This window comes from Tiliqua scincoides, chromosome 11, assembly GCF_035046505.1.
Source record: "Tiliqua scincoides isolate rTilSci1 chromosome 11, rTilSci1.hap2, whole genome shotgun sequence".
NCBI classification, from domain to species: domain Eukaryota; kingdom Metazoa; phylum Chordata; class Lepidosauria; order Squamata; family Scincidae; genus Tiliqua; species Tiliqua scincoides.
In genome coordinates this window covers 18,036,550-18,061,997 of record NC_089831.1, presented here as the reverse complement: position 1 = coordinate 18,061,997, position 25,448 = coordinate 18,036,550, and the positions used below count along the sequence as shown (strand labels likewise).

The window sequence follows — 25,448 nt, the reverse complement described above, 5'->3', positions numbered from 1 at the left end:
CCCAGTAGACTTGAGCTGTGGAGACTTTTCTGGTCATCGCCGCCTCCCCCCCCCATCCTGTTTCATCCACTCCATGCCCCTGTTCTGCCCACTCCTGTTTCCATTCTTCCTGCCATGCACTGGGTGAACAACAATCTTAGTGACACTGCTCCACAAATTGTATGTGCTCCACAACTGTAAACAATGAGTTGTGTTGCCTCAAACGGCAGGGTTTGAATCCACACTTTTGACTGCTCCTCTGTGTTAAAGAAAAAAACCTGATCCTTGCAAAGATAAAACTGGCACAACTAAGGAATGAACTGGGCAAGATCTCCTGCTACGTATATATATATATCTTTTAAAACTTCCAAGGAGTCGTTCTGTCATGGAGCAGCATTCAAAAGTGCAGTCCTTCCCTGCTGTCTGAAATGGTGTAGAGCTGGGGTGTCAATCGTGTTTCATACAGTGGGCTGGATAGCATTCATGATGCCTGATGAGGGCTAGAAGTTATGTCATTAAACAGGAAGTGATGTCGTTAAGCAGGTCATGACGAGGAATAAGTACGTTTTTCTCACTTAGGAACTCATTACGCAAATGACAGAAAACTCTTTTCCATTTTTTTCCCCACCTTCCCAAAGGTCTTTGTTGTGGCAGAACATTTTGTACACCTCCTAAAAATGTTTGGTATTAGCTCATCCCCAATGAAGAACTTGTTAACCCCATGGACTATGGTGGGATATGGGTGTGGAAGGAACCCCTCTCTTGATTTTTGGCAGTTGCTGCGCTGAAATTGGTTTCAGAGCTCAGGACCATAATGGCAAGTGTTGTTAGCACAGCACAGTCACCAAAGAGACTCTTCTCACAGAAAACCGAGCTCCTGGGTGTCTCCACAGTCTGGTTTGAAAGCATGCAGTCTTGTTTTGGAGAACAGCTCAGGCTCCAGCATCTCTGCAGGGAAGATCTACACAGGACATGGGAAAGTTTGCGGTTGGATATCTGGGCCTCTTTGCTCCACAGTGACCAGCCGAGCTGGTTCATTTTCTTAGGCACATTTACAGTATATAACATTGTCCTTGTCTATCACTCTTCACTTTTTTCCTCTCCCTTTTAACTCGATGTTGTCTCCCCTGGGGACGTTTCCGGTGTGTGCTTTGGAGACTCCTCCGACTCAGAAGTGACCTCTGCTGGCTCCTGGGTTGGCTGGTGTTCTTCAGCATCTTTGCCTTCCTCCAATGCTTCTTTCTGAGCCTGGCTGCTCAACTTTTCCTCGGCTTCAATCTCTTCGGAGGTGGGAATGGAGTTTTTTTTGGGGCGGCCTTTGGGTTTCGTGGGAGCTTCGTGTCCACCTTTCAGAACCTAGAGCAAGCACAGACAGAAGCTTTTACCGTCACCAAAATCCTATAGCATTTTTCCCCATGTGTGCAAAATCAGATTTCTGATGTATGCGCCACTGAACAGAAATTCACTCACAGAACATGCCAAGGGAAACCATGTTGCTGGAGATTCCAGCCTGTTCCTCCAGCCATGTACAAACTGGAAAACTGTTTTGACAGAAATCAAATCTGGCTCTCCTACTTTATGGCAATCTGAAGCAACTCTCTACACAGAGGCTCCACTAAAGAGGTTATAGTTCTCTTGTTGATACAACACTAGGCATTCCTTAGAGAATACTGCGCTAGGATAGTGGTTCCCAAACTTACTGGTGTCATGGCACTCATACATGGCACTTCTTCCTGGCTTAGCTGGGTGCCAGCATCTTGGATCTAATGAAATCTTGCAACATCCAAGATGGTGGTGCCCAAATCTCGAAAGATTCTGTGAGATCCAAAATGGCAGCAGCCAAAACTCTCAAGATTTAGGCACTGCCATCTTGGGTCTGGTGAGATTTTGCAAGATTCAAGATGGCAGTGCTCAGGAGAAAAGCTAGAAGGGGCCAGCCCCCAGTGCCCCTGTGAGTATGCTGTGACATCCAAAGGTATTGCAAAGCACACTTTGGGAACCCCTGTGCTAGAATATAGATGCTCTTTTAAACATAGTTCACCATAGTTTCTCATAGCCCCCTTCCTCCAGTGAAGACTTTTGGCCTCTCTCCACACTGTAGTATTATACTTAGTTTTAGAGCATGAAGAAAATATGCTTATTTATTGAAACAATGTTAACTTTTAGTTGTCTCATAATTTGTGAACAAACACATAAGCTAAGGGATTGATCAATTTTGCATTGCAGAACATAGCCAAGAAATGCAATCCATTTGGGGCATTTGGTTATGAATAGCTCGGGATAATTTCAGAATTATGGTGGGCCCCTGTGGTTTATGATGATGGATAGGCCCTGTACAACATTGCTCCCCACTCTGTGTCCATCATGTGGCACAGACACCACAAGTAACACAAGCTACAGAAACTCATGGCATTCTGAAGCAGGGCCTGGCAGGCTTGTAGATTTGTCCCGACCCACAGTTTGAGAAACACTGGGCCAGAGCATAGAATCTGGTCTCTACTCCTGTGTTCATCTACCACATTGTATTGCATTGTGTTGCATTGAGCTCTCTCTTTCTCTCTCTCTCTCTCCCCTTCCCAGTCCTAGTCACAAGTGAAAGCTGGAGGAACTACCAATTGCAGAGGTGGGACAATATCACATTGAAGCTGCTCCTTCTCTTGAACGAGCCCTTATTTTTCAAGAGGTCAACCACAAGTTCACTAACCATTTTCTTCCATTTCATCCTGCGATTCTGGTACCAAGTCTTCACCTGCAGCTGCGTTAGACCCAGTGATTGGGCAAGATCCAGCCTAGGAAACAAGAGAGCCAGATGAATGACCAAAGAGAGAAAGCTGTCAACAACCAAGATCTGGTCATACTGGATCCTGACAGTCTGTCCAAAAAGAACCTCCAAGGATGTTAACTGGTGGCAGGTCGAGTGGCATATTCTTCTGGTGTAACTAATTAATTGTTAAAATGAACAACATCATCAAACTGGTATTTTATATGGAAGAGAATACAGCTGAATCCTAACCAACTTTCTAGCACCAAAGCAGCTGTGCCAATGGGGCATATTCTGTATCCTGCAATGGGGGAGCAGTCATGGAGAATGTAAGCTACATTTGTTCCCTTACCTCAGAGCTGCGTTGCAACTGCGTCAGCACTGGAAAGTTTGTTAGGATTGAGCTGTGAGACTGCAATCCTACTACTTAAGAAGTTCCATTGGTCTCACTTCTGAATAGACTTGTATAGGATTATGCTGTAAGCAGTGGTTCCCAAACTGCGAGATGTGGTTCCCCAGGGAACCATGGAAACCAGCCAGGGGAGCCACAGAAATCCTCATGAAAAACTCACCACCCTATACAGCATATAGGATTGTAGCCCTAATGGGGAGTCACAACCAATGGCTCAGTAAGTTAAGGGAGCCCTCAGTCGAAAAAGTTTGGGAGCCTCTGCTGTAAAGATTGTATCCCAAGAAGGTGAGACATGACTAAGTATCATTAAAATCAGTGGAACTGAAGGTAGTCATGACTTACTTTCTTGGGATACAACCCAAAGCTAGCAACCCTTGTGAACGTTTTCTTGGGGGTAAGTCCCAATGAACTCAGTGGGGCTTCGGCAAACTCACTCAGAAATAGGACTGTACTGTAAAATAGATTTTTAAAGATGTTATGGGATTTACATCTGAATGGAAATCCCTAGGTTTGGACTGCACAGGACCTACTGGGCCATAACTGTGACACATTGCATTGTGCATGATTTTTTTGTGGAATATTGAGCAAAGGGTGGAATATCACTCTGAAAGCACTGCTGAGTTGTATGTGCATATAAAAACAATCCCCCAAAAGTTATGGCTCCACCTCCCCAAGCTGCCATGTTGTAACTGACCCTACTTCTCCAAGCTGTCACTTCCTGCTAATAGTTCCCAAGATTCACGGACACTAGAAAGAATAGTTCCAGAAAGCATATTATCTGCCCATTCCTGATGTATAGAACTGAGCTTGGTACACATTCAAATCTGAGTTGTACTCAAATCAGCCAGGGTCTTCTGTGTGACATTACTGGAGAGATGCTGGGGACTCCATCTCCCCCCCCCCAACCAAGTTGTCTGCATTTATGAAACCAACCTCTTGAAGCCAATCAGTTAAGGAGAGGCTGAAATCAAAACCACCTCAGATGAAACTGGCCAAGCAAGGAACCCTGATGGAAGCCTGCTGCGATGGCATTTGAGTTCTGCCTCTTCCATGATTGACATCAGTGAACCAGAAACACAAAAGGAGTGAGGGTAGCATAAGCCAAAACTGATACACCCTGGCACGTCTCACACACCCCAACTACTCCACGCTCACTGACTTTGAAAGACTCTGTAATTCGCCATGGTTTTCTCTGAGATGGACTTCCAATGCTTGTGTACACATTACATCTTGCGTCCCTCCTTCACTGCACTATCAGGGAGTATTAAAGGCTTTTAGCTCAGAGGGTGAGAACAGGTGACAGGTTTCCATTTGGTCCCTGCTGAAAAAATGACTCACAAGGGGTGGTTCTTAACTGTTCAAAGCCTAGTTCATGTGGGCCAGCATGACATTTTAGTTTGGGGGAAAAAGGAACTTGGGGATATGGGGAAAAGTGACAACAATTTATAAAATGAAGCATGTTGGAGAACAAGGGTTCCCAAATTTACAGTGGTCATGGCACCCTTTTTTCATGGCAGCCTCTTCTTCCCAGCTCTCAAGTTTCTTGAGATCTCATGCAAGATCTCATGCAATTAAGATGGCAGCATCCAAGAGAGCTGGGAAGATGCTAGGGGCATCCTGCAGTACCCCTGTGAATTTTCCACAGTGCCCTTAGCCACCATGGCACACAGTTTGGGAACCACTGGTGTAGAAAAAGGATAGACAGAAGTTCAATCTCTCTCTCTCTCTCTCTCTCTCTCTCTCTCACACACACACACACACACACACACACACACACACACAAGGTACAGGAACTCATAGCAATGCAATGAAATTGAATGTACTTCACCCAGCACACAATATATAGAGTTCACTGCCACAAGCTATTTCAATGGCCACTAGCTTAAAGGGATTAGCTGAATCCAGAGAGGATGGATATCTCAATGGCTGTCCTAATAGTCATGATCACTAATTGGTGCCAGGATGTTCAGAGTTAGGGGGCCTCTGAATACCAGTTTCGTGAGGCAGGGGTCAACAATAGAGGGGAGTTATTGGTTTATTAGTTCCATGCCCTGCTTGTGGGCTTCTTGCAGTCATCTAGTCCACCACTGTGGAAGTAGGATGAAGGACTCAGTGAACCTGTGGCCTGATGCAAGAGGGTTCCTCTTATGTTCTTTCCTATCTGCTGTAGGATGGGGAAGTCCCAATGTGCCAAGCCTCCCTCCTTGTGCAGAATCCCCAAAAACATCACCATTGCTCAGAAAGCCCTGAACAACATGGGAATTTGGGATTGCTGAAGCCATCCTACAGGTGGGTTATCCTGCAGTTGCAAGGATGTTGAGAAAATCTGCGTGCACATCTGGTGTGTGTATGGAAATGTGCAACTTTCACATGGGAAATGGGTTGGCTTCCTTGCACTGACTAGCACGTGCCTCAATGCAGTCATATTACCTGTAACAATTATAAGCTGTCACTGTGCTGGTTAAATGTTTTGCTGGCACTGTCTAGGAAACGAGGGCAACAAACACAGAGGGGGGGGAGAAGATCTGTAGGAGCAGTCTTTACTCAGCAGGCTTGGTCACGTACAACACCAGGGAATATGAGCGCCAGGAAATTAAAGCATCAGCCAGTGTGTGTGATTGATGGTGTTGTCCAACCAGTCATGTGAGGTTCTAGCACCACGTTCACCACCCAGGTGCTTGAACTGTCATGAAGATGGACACTTTGCTAAACGGTTGCAAAGAGTCCTGCACACTGAGTGCTCAAGGCTTCTCTGGAAATCTAACAGTCTTAAGTGTTTGGAGCACTGGTTAGCATCTGACCGTCACTGTAGATGCCAATCACTTGAAATGCAACTAGTGTGACTTTATATGTTGGGGAAAAAACACACGTAGATTACAGGCTAGACACTGGAGGCTCCCAACACAAAGAGTAGGGAGGTAATCAAGGAGACTAAAATGAAGACATCTGTGAAGCTTTCATTTTGATCATAAATTAAGACTAATTCTCCAGACAGCTTCTCACACTGTAGCGTGCCACAAAATGATCAAACACCAAGTTCAGAGAGTGCCCCCTGAATGGACATGATATCCTCAGAGCATGGCAGGCTTGAGTCCACATCAGGTTTTGAACCTGGATGATATTATGTCGGGGCAGAACCTGGCTGCCTCTACCAGGTTCTGGCCCAAAGAAGGGACTAGATTAGAGTGATAAGCCAGAACTTCATAGAATCTACCTTGGCAGCTACAGACACAGAACATGTGATAAAGACCTCCCACAATAAAATAAGGGGATAATTGTTTGCGGACAGAGTGATGGGACTTTCTTAGTGTAAAGAAATGTTGGGGAAAGGAGAGAGAAAAAGGAAAATTTTCTTTAGAAAAATGTGTCAGGTAACAAGAAGGAAGTCATGGTCTAGTTTTGTTTTCAAATTAACTCCTAAATTAACTTTTTGCTCCTAAATCTACAGCGTGACTCCAAGGTGAATAATAATTATCTACAGTTTGATTTTTTTCTTTTTTTGGTATATTAACTGGTTCTGATCACACTTAGGGCACAACCTTAACTAGGTCTGCTCAGAAGTAAGTCCAATTTTGTTCAGTGGTGCTTACTCTCGGGAAAGTGACAGATCAGGAGAGAGATCTTGGGGTGGTGGTGGACAGGTCGATGAAAGTGTCGACCCAATGTGCGGCGGCAGTGAAGAAGGCCAATTCTATGCTTGGGATCATTAGGAAGGGTATTGAGAACAAAACGGCTAATATTATAATGCCGTTGTACAAATCGATGGTAAGGCCACACCTGGAGTATTGTGTCCAGTTCTGGTCGCCGCATCTCAAAAAAGACATAGTGGAAATGGAAAAGGTGCAAAAGAGAGCGACTAAGCTGATTACGGGGCTGGGGCACCTTCCTTATGAGGAAAGGCTACGGCGTTTGGGCCTCTTCAGCCTAGAAAAGAGACGCTTGAGGGGGGACATGATTGAGACATACAAAATTATGCAGGGGATGGACAGAGTGGATAGGGAGATGCTCTTTACACTCTCACATAATACCAGAACCAGGGGACATCCACTAAAATTGAGTGTTGGGCGGGTTAGGACAGACAAAAGAAAATATTTCTTTACTCAGCGCGTGGTCAGTCTGTGGAACTCCTTGCCACAGGATGTGGTGCTGGCGTCTAGCCTAGACGCCTTTAAAAGGGGATTGGACGAGTTTCTGGAGGAAAAATCCATTATGGGGTACAAGCCATGATGTGCATGCGCAACCTCCTGATTTTAGGAATGGGTTAAGTCAGAATGCCAGATGTAGGGGAGAGCACCAGGACGAGGTCTCTTGTTATCTGGTGTGCTCCCTGGGGCATTTGGTGGGCCGCTGTGAGATACAGGAAGCTGGACTAGATGGGCCTATGGCCTGATCCAGTGGGGCTGTTCTTATGTTCTTATGTTCTTATGTTCTTATGTAAAGTGTGGTTAGGATTGTAAACTTATTCAGTCAACTTTTGCTCCAAAAAGCAAAATTCTTATGGATGTGTTGGGAATTTGGTGGAGGGGCGAGAGAAACTACAAATGCTGGAAGGGATCTCTGTTTTCGTCTTTAGAATTTTGCCTCCAGTGAAATTTTGCGGGGAATTTGGCAATCTCAGTTCTGGTGTAACAGCTGAAGGAGCAAAACAAATTCATAAAGAAACTCAGGTGGCTTTGGGCAATAGAGGTGGGAGGGTGTCACCGAAAAAGAAACAAGTTTGAATTTATTTCATTGTTTTATAATTCAGGAAAAAAAAAATCTAAGGTGTGGGGGAGTATGATTTACCATATCCTTTTGTACAAATATATACAGTAATGCATAAGAAATAATTTTGTAGCCTGATTAATCCATTGGAGCCTTGGATTGGAATGTAAGAACTATAGCCACTATGCCACGCTACCTCTCTAGTGCTGTTTCTGATCAGTTAAGCTTTTGAATAAAATTGATTTAATTCCTTCTTTGAAACTAATGCATATTTGAAGTTCTCTTTGCCTGTAAGTAAAAGCCTTACAATTTCTTTGCTCCAGGTCTTATGCAAGCAACTGTATTGCACAAATTGATATGCAAATACACTCCCCACTCCTTAGACCATGGGTGCCCAAACCCTGGCCCTGGGGCCACACGTGGCCCTGAAGGCTTCTCAATGCGGCCCTCAGAGAGCCCCCAGTCTCCAATGAGCCTCTGGAGATTTGTTGGAGCCCACACTGGCCCGACACAACTGCTCTCAGCATGAGGGCGACTGTTTGACCTCTCGCGTGAGCTGTGGGATGAGGGTTCCCTTCACTGCTTGCTGTTTCATGTCTGTGATGCAGTAGAGGCAGCAAAGGAAAGGCCAGCCTTGCTTTGTGGAAGGCCTTTTATAGGCCTTGAGCTATTGCAAGACCTTCATTCATTCATATAAGTTCATCTTTAATATATTTGTTTATGTAAACTTATGCAAATTTATTCAAATTTTAAATGTAAATTAATTTTTTTCCCCCGGCCCCCAACACAGTGTCAGAGAGATTATGTGGCCCTCCAGCCAAAAACTTTGGACACCCCTGCCTTAGACCATCGATTTTCAACCTTTTTCATCTCAGGGCACACTGGCAAGGCACTAAAATGGTCAAGGTACACATCAGATTTTTGACAATTGACAAAGCACACTGCGCTGTCAGTGGAGGACTCATATCCCCCAGTGGCCCGACTAATAAATGAGTCTCTCTCAAATTCCCGTGGCACACCTGGGAACCATTCGCAGCACACCAGTGGGCCACGGTACAGTGGTTGAAAATGACTGCCTTAGACCTTTTCTTATGAATAAAATAAAAACTCAGTTATTACTTTTCCCACAATCCCCAGTCCCCACAGCTCCTCCCTCTCTACCTCGGTCTATGGAAATATATCAGTCATGCTTGCGAAGGGTCTGAGAAAGGAAGCAAGTTTTCTCCTCTGCTTCTCATACGTATCGGTCCACAGAAATCCATGCTGGCATGCGCGTGTATCAAACACTTCCAATGCCTGGGATGTATTTCCCACTGATATGATCATGTCGCCTTTGATTCTAGGGAAAGGGAGCTTTGAAATCTAATCTCGTCATGTGCCCCAGCACTCAGCCGACAGCAGGCTCATCTGCACATGTTCAGAAGCCATCACTAGGCTCTCAGCACCCGAACAGCTGAGGGGAGCTCATACCAAGTGGCTGTTCTTGCAGCCTCTGAGGCAAAACCCCACCTCTGCTGAAGAAATGGTGTCATCTAGGCGTAAAAGCCACCAAAAGCCCCCTTTCATCAATTATGTTGTGAGCTGACCAGTGGCGTCACCAGGGTTTGCATCACCCGATGCAGGAGGCCAGCATGTCACTCCCATGATGGACCTCTTCCCATGCAGTGGGTGGGGCAACAATCTGGATGGTGGGGTTGGTGATGTACCATTGTTCCATCCCTGCTGGGTTTTTTTGGCCATATCTTTTGATAGAATGGAGATAGATCACTCCGGTTTTTTTCATTGCATTCTGCTGTAATTTACACATCAAATGGTATATAACATGATGGTATTATTCCTACAAGCCACGATTTTAGCTATTTTAAAATCACTATTGGTGTCACCCCACCCCACAGTGCACATCACCCAATGCAGGCCGCATCCCCACAGCCCCCTGGCAACACTACTGAAGCCGACTGACCTTCAAAGAGTTAAGGGACTATTTTGGAGTATTCAAAATCACTAGACTCGCCTTCTTATTTTCTCTCTAGCACGTCAAATAGCAATGGTTGGCTCTCTTTCATATGAAGATAAATACTTAAATTAGAACATATAAGTCCATATAAGCTATGTTTTGGTTCGTTTGTGAGTTTTCACCCAGCTTTTCTTTAAGTCAGAGGAGAACCAGCTTCAATCAACCTGAATCTTGGAGGATTAATTTGGAAGTTCCAGAAAACTGAAAGTGTCTGGTAGAAAATCCAAATTGTTTTGTTCTGCTGCAAGGATAATCATGAATATATATAATGGCAGGTTTTGAGATCACCAAATATTAACGCACAAGAAGATTTGGGTTGTTTTTCTTAAAGAGGGCAAGGTGGAGAGCAGTGGCATAGCCTAGGGTGGTTATATAATGATGTCATGTGTCATTGTGACATCATGTGATGCTGTGATGTCATTTCTGGTTTCAGAAGGAGGACAGTGGCAGCAGCTTTGCAATGTGGGTACTACCTCATTCGTACTCCAGCAGCTTCCAGGTCAACTTTCAGCTGTTGAACAAAAAACAGAAGTGCACTCTGACTATAGATCAGAGCAATTTCAAGCATAAGGGAAGCCCACAGAGAGGGCTGAAGGCCTCTAAGACACTCCCCAAGGCCAGCAAGACTCCTCCAGGTATGATTACAAATTCTTGGATCCCCACAGCACCGCAATCATGTCGTGGGACGCGCATTTCAGGGGCATCTTCTGGTTCCCATGGGGGGTCATGATCCATCACTTTGGCAACCACTGCCAGATCCACTTTCCTGGGAACAAACCCTGATTGAAGACAATGGAACTTACTTCCAAGTAGAAATGCAAAGGAGAGCACTGCAAGTCTACCTGTTTGGTTTGGTCAGCCCAGAGTTTGACCTGCTTCCTGTGGTTTTAAAACATCACCAGGCCAAGATTGCATAGGAAAATCAAGCTGGGCCCAACACAACTGGAACCACAGCAGAGTGATATTGTCCATAGGAGACAATTTCATGTGACTGTTTAAGGGGAGTTTGTCACCAACAAATCTTAAGATCCTTGTCACGGTTCTCAAACTCCTAAACAGCTTGGCAGAGTAGAACCTCCTCTACTTACCTGTCTGGCGTAGATAGATATTTTTGCTTTTGGAATTTCTTCTCCAGCCCCATAAGCTGAAGCTCCGTAAAGATGGTCCGACTGCGGCGAGGTTTTTTCAAGCGTGGGGTGGGCTGCTCTGTCTCAGATTCGCTGCTCCCATGTGTCTCACTGGCCTGCGTCTCTGAGCAGGTGCTTCCAGGGGGCAGGTGTGGTGACAGCACTCGAGACGCACTCGCTGTGGGGATGAAGTGGGAGACCGCTGAAGGCTGCCTGGTGATGACAGAGATGAGAGGGTAGGCCCTCAGAGAAGGGGAGCCTGCGGGAACAAGAGTCAGAGAAAGGAGAGGATTAAACCCCAGGATGTGGAATTTGCAAAGATGCACAAATGCTCAAAAACATGATTAGATGCAAACAGAAGCTAGCAAGTGTGGCACTGAGGGAATACCCCAAAACAGTAGTTCTTAAACATTTTAGCACCTGGACCCACTTTTGAAAAATGACACTCTGTTGGAACCTACTTAGCTTTATGAGATTTCAAAAAGAAGGTGATCTAGAAAGAAGTAATATTTTTATTTATTTATAAGTAATATTCTATTTATTTGCAGAAAATTTGATTCATTTCTCATAATAAGGCAGCCCTAATGGAGAACCTCAAGGCTTGAAGGGCTAAGTTATATGCCCAGCCTTCACTGCTCCCACTACCTGTCATTGATAGACTTGGGGGGGGGGAACACACTAGAAAAAAAAAAGACACTCAAACATTTATCTTCCTATATAGGCAGAAGCTTGCAAACTGCAGGAACTCAGCTGTTTGCAGAACAATTAGCAGCTATCTGATTTTTGAATAGCCTCAGGGCTTGAGGCAACTAATTGATCAGGTAATCATCTGATCTTTCCATCACCCATGTTTTCATTGGAGGCTCTGCCGGACCTCCAAAAATCCAGAAATCAGGTCACAAACCACCAAGTGAGTCCCAACCATCAGATGCTGCTCTAAACATCTAATCTGGACTCAGCAACTTGGCAGCAAGTGTATCCTCAGGTTCCTTACTGACTCCTAGTTTCATCCTAGTTCATTGATCATTGACCCTGTAAGTTCTTGGGGGTCAGATAATATGCTTACTATAACTGTGTACAACAGAGGCAGGCTGTAGAATTCAATATGTATTCCACAGCAAAGAGAACAGCAGCCTCAACTGCTGTACAGCAATCTCTAAACAGAATCTTAGACATGCCTCTGATCCCCCCAAACATTTGAGATTCCGACACTTGGGTTTGACTTGTGGCAAACTTGCATGTGCAAACAGCCACTCTTTCAGCAAGTAAGACTGGTGGATACATTGGCACAGAGCTTGACCAAGCAACTACCCCTCTAATTTACTCTGAACTGTAACACTACACACTGCCACATTTCAAATTCCTATAACATTGCTTTTGTGCCAAATCAGAGCACTGATCTATCTGGTCCAAGAAATTTAACATCTGACTGTGCGACTCTCCAAGGCCCCAGATCTTTCCCCACCCTGCTACCACAGTTCCTCTCAACTCAAAATTTTTCAGCAGTGGAACAGATTGCCAAGGGAGGCAGTAGATTCTCCCTTGCTGTAAATCTTCAAGCAGAGTTTTGACAGGCTGGAGATGCTCTAAAAGGATTTCTTGCTACAGGCAGGGGGTTGGACTAGATGACCTTGTGGATCCATTCCAACGCTATGATTCTATACCTGGGATTCAATCTGAGACCTACGCATGTTGCGTTCTAGGTCCTCCAGCAGCATCAAGCTCAATTTCATGTGCTTAGCTAAAATATTTGGACTCCGCTTTTTAGTTTAAAATCTCCAAGGCATCTTATTTTGGAAGATGAAATTAAATGTCCAGCTTGATGCTGCTGGAGGACCCAGAACTCAACATGTGTAGGTCTCAGATTGAAATAAATAAATCCTTAGTGCAAGAAATAGTAGTTGTAAATATAGGGATCTTCCTATTTTTGTTTTTAAATGCTGGAAAAAATGTGCGCCTGAGTACAATGCATTCCCCTCCCCCCGAAAATATCATTCTTGTCTTCACAAGTGGCACCAACAAGTTTGCTACCTGATACATTCTGTCTTCCCCTCCTGCCTGTTTCCAGCAAGACACCAAAGAAAACCAAAGAAAACAGTTAAAAAGCTATAAATCAACGAAGCTCAGAAACTAGTGAAAAGGTTCAGGTGACTGAAATTTCTGGAGGGAAGCATTTTTACAAGGGGCTGGCTTCTCAGGAGCTTAGCAAGAGGGTATTCTATATCAGAACAGTCAGGGGTTAACATGTGCGTTTTCCCATTTGGGTGGTGGTGCGGAGAGGATTTCATGAATTGCTGCAATATGGGAGGGCCAGAATTGCTCCAGGAGCAATGAACGGCGGGACATTCGACCCCCTATAGTAACACCAGCGGTGGGGCTAGCATGTTAAAGCAGCATGTGAAGTAGCAAACGTTGAGGGGAACATGTGAACTTTGTACATTTGCACCATCATTGCCCTCTCTAAGATACTTATTTATTACAGAAGAGTTTGCCAGTCCAGGTAGCAGGAAGAAGGTCAGTAGGAATCTACTAGTAGTTCTTTCCTGGGACCAAGTTGCATTGAACACAATGGAATTTGTGGAGAATCTGAGTAGACTTGCTCTAATTGTTTAACAATACTAACAACAAAATCCCCCCCGCCTTACAGTTTAGGATGTTGGAATCCCTAACAGAGCCTGCCAAAGTTGGACTAGAGTCCTAAAGCAATGCCCGGTTCCTCCTCTTTTTATTTATTTTTTATAAGTTCCAAGTGTCCTCTGGAACCCCTGCATGTGTCAGAACGGAGATTTGGATTCAGATTTTTTTTTTCTCCTCCAAAATCCCAGGAAAAAAGAAAAAGTTGGACCTATTTGGTGTTGTCTGTTGGATGTGAACGCAACTTGGACTATTGGACTCCTGGACATTACAAGGGAAGCAAGAACAGCCTCTTAAAAATTGTCTGTAGGGTTAAACGGGGGATAATGTGTACTTCTGGCTATTTGTCTTCCAAAAGTATATTACAATATTAGGAATATGAAAAGGGGATATAAAATGGTCCCAGGAATACATGATCTTATTTATGAAGAAATAATAAGGTTTATATATATATATATATATATATATATATATATATATATATATATATATATATATATATATATATATATATATGAGTAAGTCAGAGAAAAAGCAATGTGTGGAATTATTTGGGGAGAGTGAATAAAGAAATATAATGTCTCAAGGAACAACACCTGGAGGGTCAGACATGTAAATTGACAACCCGTTACTATAAGACAAATAAGAGGAGATACTTTTTCACACAATGAATAATTAACCAGGGGACGTTATTGCTAGCCGGCACTGAAATGACCAATAATATAAGAGCAACAGAGCTGTGTGTTAGTTTGCAAAAATGTGAGCAGCCAGAATAGCTCAGATCTAAGGTCTTGACCAGGGGTGCCCAAACCCCGGCCCTGGGGCCACTTGCGGCCCTCGAGTCCTATCAATGCGGCCCTCAGGGAGCCCCCAGTCTCCAATGAGCCTCTGGCCCTCCAGAGATTTGTTGGAGCCCGTACTGGCCCAACACAACTGCTCTCAGCGTGAGGGCAATTGCTTGACCTCTCGCGTGAGCTGTGGGATGAGGGCTCCCTCCACTGCTTGCTGTTTCACGACTGTGATGCAGTAGCAGCAGCAAAGGAAAGGCCAGCCTTGCTTTGTGTAAGGCCTTTTATAGGCCTTGAGCTATTGCAAGACTTTAATTCATTCAAGTTCATCTTTAATATATTCACTTATGTAAACCTATGTAAATTTATTCAAATTTTAAGTGTAAATTAATTCTTTTTTTCCCCCGGCCCCCAACATAGTGTCAGAGAGCTGGTGTGGCCCTCCTGCCAAAAACTTTGGACACCCCTGGTCTTGACCAATGCATGGCAGAAAGGAGGATACAAAAATGGATTCCCTGTTAGTGCACTGTTCTTGCTGCTGATGCATGCCTCTTGCAGAACATATACATTATGCAGTTTTCAGGCACACAGCTTCTGCCACCTTGGATCAGGGTGGTAAAGCTGCCAACCAGGCATTTTCACTCCTGGTTCCAAAGTGATGGAGCCTCCTTACTGAAGAGTTTAGAGACAGAAAAAAGAAAAGAAAAGGGAGGACTATCTCCTGATTGGGGACCCAATTCTAACCAGCTTTCCAGTGCTGGTGCACCTGTGCCATTGGGGCATGCACTGCATCCTTTGGTGGGGAGATAGTCACAGAGGCTGCCTCAAGGTAAGGGAACATTTGTTCCCTTACCTTGGGGTTGCATTGTGGCTGCACTAGTGCTGGAAAGTGGGCTAGGATTGGGCCCTAAATTCTTGGATGGGTTGTAAGACTTCTCTCAAGCCGCAAGCATTTGATTGATCGGAGTGTTCTTTTTTTCCTGGTGTCCCTTGAATTTGCAATTGTTTTATTTGAATGGATTTGCATTTTTGTTATTATTTTCCATGTTGCAAACATTATTATTTGGAAAAGCAGTAGTTTTGGGGAGAGAGAGAGAAAGTTGAATTCTGCCAGTGAAACATCATAACCACACGAAAGACTTCCATGCTAAAAACCAAAATGGTGGGAGGGAGCCAAAGTTTAAAAACGAAGCAATTAACGGAGTCCAACGGATTAGACACGGGCAGTAAACTGCAATGACACAAGTTCTATTCTGGGATCTGACTCACTACATGACCTTTAACAAGTCACTTTGCATCGCCATCTCCATGTCACTTGTTGGCACCCCGATCCTAAAGACATTCGCTTAGAAATCACCCCTATTATTTCAGTAGCACTTTTCTTCCCTGCCTCGTGGACATGGTGTTCTCAGTCATTCTTGCAACCACCCCTGCAAAGTATATGAATCTGACCACCCTTTCATCACAGATCAGGGATGCAAGATCACAATTTGCCAAAGGCTGCCTAGGAAGATTGCGACCAAGATGAGATTTGAACTGGAGGCTTCCTAACTTATTCTTTTAACTACCCTGCTATGTTAGATGTCTCCTCTTTGTGCCCATTACAATTCAGAATCTGATATCTCTCTCTCTCTCTCTCTCTCTCTCTCTCTCTCTCTCTCTCTCTCTCTCTCTCCCCTCTACTTAAAAGCAAACACTTTCAAATGATACATATGTCAGTCCAGAAGTGTGGAAATCTGGCCTCCCTTTTTTAGGTGGAAATTTTAACACAGGGGAAGGATTCCAAATGGGCTGCTAGGCTTGGAAACAACCGCATGGTCTGCATCACACAAACCCTGGAAATCAGCCATGAATATCTATTGGGAGGTTTTGATAGCACTTCTCAAGCCCACTGGACATGACATGGCATTGAGGCATTTTCCACCAGATTATATTTCAAGAGTTTCAATGAGCCCAAAGAATCCCTTTGCTCTTCTCTGTCATTTTTCTGTCTCTGCCCCTTTTAGGCCAACATGGATCCATACTGCAGATGTTCTGAGACAGGGAAAACTGAGACAAGGAGGGGAAAGTCTGAGAGGAGCACTAATTAATTGCACTGTCTGAACACCAGCGATGGCAGGACACCCTTCCCTCCCAGGCAAAAAAGTTAAATCTGTTTTGGAAGAAAAGACAAAGGAAGGAAAGATTTATGGATCATCTCCTTCTTGGCACATCGGCTCTGCTCGGGGGCAGAAATGAGATCTTTGCTGAGAACGCGGTGCAGCCTTGCAAAGTAAATAAGAGGAGAAAATGAATGAACTTGCGACACAAAAAGGTCTATAAATCTGCTGACTTGGGAGCATCAAAACTGAAGGGAAACCGAAGAGGGTTGATTCAGTTTCGAGGTTGATCCCTGGTGCAGTTGGAGCACAATATCCTGGGAAATGGACTGCAGTTGTGCTCTGTGAGGCTCTGCTTCTGCTACGTTTGGGGCATGCGATGTCACTATTGGACATCATTGCCAGGTGTCACGGTACTCTTGTACAACTCTGGTGCTTATGCAAAAGAACCTCTTCATGGATCATCCCCCACTTTTCCAAGTGAGAAGGGCTTCTGTTTGGAAAAATCATTGCTAGAACCTAACCAACTTGGGTCTGCCCCATTTTAATTCATGATTGGAAGAGCTGGTTTGTTTTTTTTAAACATCACATTACCCGAAGATAAGATGGAAAGTGTTTATTCATTTAGGGAATGAGGCTCTCGCTCAGTGGATGAGCTCCCTTGCAGAAAGTTCAAAAGATCTCCAAGACAGGTAGGGCTGGACAAAAAGACCTTGCCTGAAACCCTGGGTCTGCTGACAGTCAGGTAGAGAGAGTATTCAGCCAAGTGGATCAAAGGTCTGGCTCTACAGAAGGCAAAATTGGTATCTTTACAGGACCACTGACCATGCTTATACCTCATTCATATACCAGATCCAATTTCTAAGCTTTGCCATTAAAATACAAGCAGTTCCACAGTCCCACAGAGCAGTCGTAACAGTCCCACAGAGCAATCCTGGTATGTTTACTATAAGTCCTTCTGAGTTCAATGGGGTTTACTCTCCAGTTACTGTATAAGTTGACAGCCTCAAACAAAAATCCTTCCCCTTTCCTACTCTTCTCCTATGAATCACTTCACAAATATTGTGCCTACAGCCATTGGTTGGGGGGGGGGAAAGCTGGGGAGAATCCTACACCATCTTCTGCAGCCAAGAGTCCAAGAGAGCAATTGCTTCTTGGATTCCATTGATGAAGCTGCTAAGGGCTGCCTTGAATATGCATCTTTATTCAACTAGCAAAAATACATTCCCATCCACTCTACAAACTCAGTACATTCTGAGCACTCACTGCGGACACCCATATACTTATGTGGTGACATTCCAATAATGTTCAAACTGTCAGGTTTTAGAAAGCAAGGGAAAAAAGAGACCAACATTCCTGCGTATCATTCCAAACCCATTTCATGCTATTTTTCAGAGGCTGAATCACATGGCAGTTCTAGAAGAAAAACAAACCTTGCAAAGAAGTGGAATGTTTTGACATCGAGTTGCGCCACCATACTGATGTACAAGTGTGGCGGCCCATTAACTGAAATGCATGTACTCAAGAAATCCCTTGAGAGGCCAATCCTATGCCTGTCTACTCAGAAGTAAGTCTCATTATAGTCAGTGGGGCTTATTCCCAGGAAAGCGTGGATAGGATTGCAGCCTAAGTGTCTGGCTTCTCCAGACCTTAAGTCAAGCTTAACAATATTGCCCTCTCTTGCCCTAGAATGTTTTCGATCTGTCCTTAAAAGAGGAGGTAACAACTAGAAAACTAATATTAGATCATTCCAGTCACTTGGTCTCATAACTGTAATTCCCCAAATGAACTGGGATAATTATGCTTACCAATTATACAGTACATTTCATTTTCAAATTCTTTCAGGAATAAGCAACTGTTAATCAGCAAAGGAAGCATCTATTTCCAAGGGCATTTTCCTGTGCTAGATAGGACACCAAAACTCCCCATGCATCAGACTCCACAGTTCCCAATGTTTAAAAAAATTCTCAGTTGGTTTGCAATGGTGGGTGTTGTAACAGAGCCCATCACCTAGTGACAGCCTATCGATTCAATAATGAATTGTAATTTTGGGATAATAATAAAGCCATTAATAAATTTGACTGCATCTAAAGTTCCCATGCCTGAAGGCCTTTGGAGGTTATAGCAAAAATTAATCTGGAAGGTAATTAGCACTTATTTATGATGACACTTTACATACAACTATTTATATCTTTCAGGTAATTACACTGATGGTAACTAATTAGTTCCAAAATTTAGAACAATCTGCCACCATCTAAAATGCAAGCAAATTCAGTTTAATAAAATTAAGGCAGACCAGGAGACCCGCCCGCAAACCTAAGTGCAAAAGTCATTCATAACCACCGTTTAAAAATGCACCATCCAAACTCCACCCAAAGCACAGAACCACCTAGAGCATGTAGGACTTCATTCATGAGTTTTGTTCTCATTTTCATCAGTCTAAATGAACTGGCCCTGCCTGCTTCAATTAAGGGTATGGTGTGAGCAGGATCTTTCATGCGTTTAAGTGTATGTATGATATATATGCAGGGTCTTTGAGTGCATGGAGGTGAGGGACAAGCAGGGATGTGCTGGAGCCACTGCACCAAGTTGTGAGTCAAGTTGTGAGTCTCCACCCTCCTGGTTTGAGTCAACTCGCAAGTCATAATGGGTGGCCGTTGTGACTTATCCTGAGCCACTATAGAGTCATTTTTGATTTGAGTCATTACAAGAAATGAGTCACGGCGCGAAGCAGGTGTGGCAAAAAAATAAATAAACAAGCACACACAAAACAGAGTCGCAAGCATGCACAAAAGCGAGTCGGGACTCGAGTCAATTCAAGTTGTGACTCTTTTCTGAGTCATGAGTCAGGTTTGAGTCAGTGACATCCATGACACAAGTTAACACATGTTGTGAAAAACGTGTGTTTTCGTGACTCAGGTTGAACCTTTTCAAGTCGAGTTCCCATCCCTGGGGACAAGGGTATCAAATGGTCCTTTGTAAACTGTACCAGGGGAAAGAACCAAACAGGCCAATTCAGAGGCTATGCACACTTGACAAAAACAGTCATTCTGGGACAACATGTTCAGATGTTCATGCCCTTGCATGATTTCAATCATGTGTGTACACTTCCCTGCTAGCAAGTGCCAATGAACATAATAAACATGAAGATCAGATTGTAAATCAATCTGTGTTTTCTACAGGATTCCTTACCAAAGCTGGGTATGCCTGCATTTGTGTGAATGCACCCCTAAATATAAATCAATCAGTCGTTTACTTCCTGCTGGGTTAATTATCATGACATCCCATAAGCAAGCATGAATTCTGGGCTGCTGACTCACAGCATACACAAAGAGCTCCTCGGGTTTCACAAGCCCATCCTAGTACCTGATGCCAAGAAAATACTTGCTGTAAATGCCACGGCCTTTTCCTGCTTCCAGTGTGTAAAATAATTTGATGAGTGACATGCTGGGACAGAAAGTGAAAATTAATGATTTACAAAGCAAAATAAAATAGAAAACAAACCAAGCAAACTGTTTTAATACTAGGCTTGCAAACCTTTCAGGAAATGTACTGCATTTATCTCCCAGCAAAACAAGTTCTTCTTTTATGTGCATTAAGTGACATAAGGATGGGAACTGGGTTTCATAACCAAGAGAGGAGACTTTCAATTCCAGGAAATGTCCATCTCAGGTCTAGATTTCGCTTGGGAAATAAGTCTATGCTGAGCTGTACTACATCAGACTGTTGGCGAGGCCTCATATGATGGAATGTTCTTCCATTTAAAAAACAAAATAAATAAAATTTAGACCTTACTGAGAAGAGTCTCAGTAATTCTTGAATTTTCTAGTTTTCTGGTCTAGTTTTCTCCTTGAAATGTTTGAATTCTGTTCATAGGGATCTTTTTGTTCATGGGGCATTTCATCATGCCAGGGTGGTTTATCCCAGATGCAGACTCATGCTCTCCGTGAACACTAGAGAAGGAAGAGAAACAAAGGTGCCAGACTTGTAGTCAGCAGTGTATGTAATGCCCCATTGCCCCGGGCAGTGACATAAAAATGTCACGTGATGTCAAGATACTTCCTGCTTTCTCCCAGAGAAGGAAGAGGCACTGGTGGGAGACACTTTGCCATCTGGTTGCCAATGGATACCCCATTCCTTGTCCTGTGGAGGCTCCCACTTGAAGGGATGCCCCTTGAAGGGGCAGGGGTGGAATGCCACTGAGCAGAATTAAAGGAAGCAGCCAGATTGCCAAGCTCCTGAAATACAAGGTGCTGATCTGGCTGTCCCCCATTCCTTCTGCTCAGTGGCAACCCCCCCTTCAAAGGGTGTCCAGGGCAGATGTCCACACCTGCCACATCCTAGATATGCCGCTGTCTGGAGAATCAAAGCTGAAACTTCTCCTAGAATCTACCACTACATGCAGCAGGTGGGAAAATGGCAATGACAGGGAAAATCCTGTCCCTCCCCCCTCAACTTACATGTAGAAAAATAGGATATCAATGAGGAGGTTCCCCCTGACATACTAATTTTTCATGTGCGGGGAACTTAACATATGATGCAACATTAATTGTTCAAAGAAATAGAAGTAAGGATTCAAAATACTACTAAGAGGAAAGAAAATGAAAGGCAGATGACCACAAAACCACCATTAAACTAAGCTTTGCAGTTCATACGTTCACAGGCAATCACTTCTATTCTACCACTACAAATTAATTGTTCTGTATTGGTGATTTGGCTGCCATGCAAACTGGAATTTTTATTATATCAAAGATCATTCAAACAAACACCCCCTCATCACTTGGAGTCTGAAATGATACAATCCTGGAAACATTTTCGTGCAGTTCTGCTAATTTGATAAAAATGTTCTTGGTCTCCACAGTGCGAGGTCCTCAGTGCCTCAACATATGTAAAACAATTTTAAAAAAATTCCACCTAACTTATTCTTTAGACAATATTTCAATGATAGTTCTAACAAGCACCACTTTGAATCTGGAAGCCAGAAAGCGACTGATGTTTCAGCTCAAGGGTCCTCTATTGTAGTTACTGGCCTCAATCCACCGACAGCACCCCCATTCATTTCCGGGGGACTTGCACATGACAATTCCAAGTTCCTTCTGTCTCAAGAACTGTGCTGACATGATCACACCAAGGCATAGATCCTTAGCAGGACATTAACTGTGTTATTTTAATTCGTTGATCTCAGATCTGTCACAATCGAAAGAATACTCTTCTCTTTCACACACACCCGCACTATGGGACAAAAATAAACCCAGTGGCTGGTCCTGCACACAACAGCTGCACAAACAATGCAATTTGGAAGAATGGATGAATGACACATGATAGAGTTCTAGTCTGCCATCTCAACCTTTGCATTTGTCAATTAGCCCACACGTATCTCCTGCGGTTGGGTAATGAGGAAGGAACAGCAAACCACACAGATAAAGAAAGCATTAACCAACTGCAGAACCTGTCCAGGCAAGCTCTGAACACCCATGAGAGGGTCCAAGGTGTCACAGTTGCAATAAAAGAGGAATTCGTCATACTTAGAAGCTAACAGTAGAAGAAGTATCCTCTTGCGAACTGGTTACTGCTTCGTCTGATGTTTAGCCCACCATTTCGCTCCCAAAAGAGCTCCAGTTAAAGACTTGTCTTTGATCAATCATCAACTTTTTTACTGATCTAATCAATAAAATTAAAGTATATTTCCATATGTCCAAAACTTCAGCAAAGAAACTCCTTGGAGATACCAAAGGAAATTTCGTTATCTTTGGCTGCTGCTCATAACCATCCATGATGAGAAAGCAAAATGGTCTTTTTCCATTCCTAATTATTGTCCTATGTTCTGGAACCAAAACAGCCTCAAAAACCAAGCTGATGTGCTCTTTTAACCCACAGAACCCACCGGTTAAATGTGGGCTACCCCCAACTGACCAATCTAGCAAAGATTGTCAATTTGTCCACTACTTAAATGAATTTGAAATTGTGGCCCTCATTCCCACACAATCACACACATTTTAGAGGCCTTGAAGTTGGGTGCAGGGGGCCAGATTATGCAGTTTGTATTAAAAACTGATGGAAAGAGAAGATTGCTGCTGTATGAAATCAGATCTGGGCCTACCACAAGGCCATGTCAGGCCCTGGGTGTCACGAAAGAAGACGGGCTGAGAGACAGACAGGTGTGAGCCACAAACCATCAGGTTGTTCTCCTACAGGAGCCCAGTTTGTTTCTCCACCTCTTCAGCAGCAGAGTCCATGACTCAGTTGCAAAGTACATGCTTTGCATGCAAAAGGCCTTCAGATTGATTCCTGGTATCTCTAGTTAAGCAGTTAACATAAGAACATAAGAACAGCCCCACTGGATCAGGCCAGAGGCCCATCTAATCCAGCTTCCTGTATCTCACAGCAGCCCACCAAATGCCCCAGGGAGCACACCTGATAACAAGAGACCTGCAAGGCCTCCTGGGAATTGTAGTTTAAGAACATAAGAACAGCCCCACTGGGTCAGGCCATAGGCCCATCTAGTCCAGCTTCTTGTATCTCACAGCGGCCCACCAAATGCCCCAGGGAGCACACCAGATAGCAAGAGACCTGTATCCTGGTGCCCTCCCTTGCATCTGGCATTCTGACCTAGCCCATTTCTAAAATCAGGAGGTTGCGCATACACATCATGGCTTTTACCCCGTAATGGATTTTTCCTCCAGAAACTTGTCCAATCCCCTTTTAAAGGCATCTAGGCTAGACGCCAGCACCACATCATGTGGCAAGGAGTTCCACAGACCGACCACACGCTGAGTAAAGAAATATTTTCTTTTGTCTGTCCTAACCTGCCCAACACTCAATTTTAGTGGATGTCCCCAACATCCACTAGGATGTTTAGTGGATGTCCCCAACTAGTTAGGTTGGCAAGAGGGTGAGCCACCTCTCAAAGTAGACAGTGCTGAGCTAAATGAACCCATGTCAATTACTTTTGATGGTGGGTACTTGACCACCTCTTGCATCAAAATGGTGTGAGACAGACCTGTTTATAGCTCCTTTGGTCATTACTGACACTTCAATCTTAAAATATGATGGGATGGATGGGATGGCCTTGAGGGAGCTACAGTTCTGCCTGATGACCAGTTCTGATAGCTGCCAGTGGGGTGTAGTGGTTAGAGTCTTCACTTGGACCAGAAACCCTGAGTCAAATCAGCCATGAAGATTACCAGGTAACGCTGAGCCAGTCACCATCTTTCAGTCTACCTAATCTCACTAGGTTTCTGTGAGTATGAAAGTGTGTTCGTTGTCCTGAACTCCAGGATATAAATGTGAAAGTGAAAGATGTATTTGTGTGACTGGGGATAGAATGAAAAAGACCAGGCAATCCAGAAAGATTATATCATCTCCCATTCACACCAGGATTTTGGATGCTGTCCATGCAGGCATTTTTTACAATACTTTCTGTATTCAGAGATGGGGACAGTCAAGGGGACAATCACAACCATTCAGGTCAAGAGCAGCAGCGCAGGGAGATTTGTGCTTTGACCGTCATCTAATCTGGGTGTAACTCGAGCATAAATGACTACAGTGCATTTTTCACGGGGCTGCCTCTGAACATAATTGGAAATTGGTTAAAAAGAGATGCGAGGCAGAAGAACTCGGATTCCAGGAATATAATCTACAAACTCCATCTACCTAACTAGTTAAGGCACAGAAGATGTTACATCTAATCCTGTTGACTTCATGGCGACTAAATCAGTTCCTCTCCAAATAATCTGTCTTAACTGAATTGAGGATCAGGGTGACCAAAGTGCCTGAACTAGGGAGATGCCTTGGGCTCCGTTTCCTCTCAGCCTGAAAGGAAGGTGCAGATGCCTCTCACACCCAGGTGTTCTTCGGCTTAAATGCTACAGCATTTAAAAAAACAAAACAAAACCCCTTTCAGTAATGGTGAAAGAGAAAGCACTAACAGCCTTCGAGATGTCCCATTCATAAATTGCAGAGACATTTTGCACAGCGATTTGTCTTTTGTTCTTTGGGGTGGTGAGGAAATCTCATTATGTGCCGCCGACACAAATTTTAAATGCAACAAATGCAGACATCCAGCAATTGCCCAACCAGTTCTCAATGACTGATATCCCTTTCATGGGAACATCTCTAGGGAAGCAATGACACTCTTGTGGACCTGTACAAAAGTGGGAATGTGCAACCCCGTTAGCAAGCTCTGCAGCAGCCATTTTCAACCACTGTGCCATGGCACTCTGGTGTGCTGCGAGTGGTCCACAGGTGTGCCACAGGAATTTGGGGGAAGGTCATTTATTAATAGAACCAATGGGAGGTGAGCCCTCACTGGCAGCATGGTGTGCCTTGTCAATTGTCAAAAACCTGATGGTGTGCCTTGACCATTTTAGTACCTTTCCACTGTGTGCAAGATGAAAAAGGTTGAAAATCACTGCCTAAGGGCTTAGAAGTCCCACCAAGAACAACCATGTTTACTTACTTCTGCAGGCACATGATTAGGATTTTAGGGATACCCTCAGTGCACTACAGATTTTATCACAATGTATAGGTCCTGGTGCCATACACTTACATCAACTATGGCCCCCTAATCCAGGTAAAGATGCCAGAAAGGAAGTTGAAGAAAGTCTATTTCAATAATATTAGACACACCATTTTAAACACTGGAAAAGAGAAATCTAGAGAGCAGTGTTTCTCAAACTGTGGGTCGGGACCCACTAGGTGGGTCGTGAGCCAATTTCAGGTGGGTCCCCATTCATTTCAATTTTAGTGCCTTTCAATTCAATTCATTTCAATTCAATAGTGCCTTGTTGTCTTTTGTACCCCCGAGGCAACTGGTAGGCCACTGGAGATACAGGAAGCTGCACTAGATGGGCATTTGGCCTGATTCAGTGGGGTTCTTATTTCATAGAGCTCTCCACTCCAAAACAGCAATGTGCAAGATTATGGTTTTT

At 44.0% G+C, this 25,448-nt stretch overlaps 1 protein-coding gene across 1 annotated transcript in view; it reads right to left on the bottom strand.

Annotated features, from left to right (window-relative positions):
• Window positions 1-1,086: 1,086 nt before the first annotated feature.
• The window catches only part of BARX2 (BARX homeobox 2), a 43,590-nt gene continuing 19,228 nt past the window's right edge, over window positions 1,087-25,448 (bottom strand). The window contains exons 2-4 of the mRNA XM_066639776.1: window positions 10,959-11,256; window positions 2,684-2,768; window positions 1,087-1,335 (exon numbers count right to left, since the gene is read on the bottom strand). Coding sequence (XP_066495873.1) covers window positions 1,087-1,335; window positions 2,684-2,768; window positions 10,959-11,256 — 632 coding nt within the window. The remainder of the gene's footprint in view (window positions 1,336-2,683; window positions 2,769-10,958; window positions 11,257-25,448) is intronic.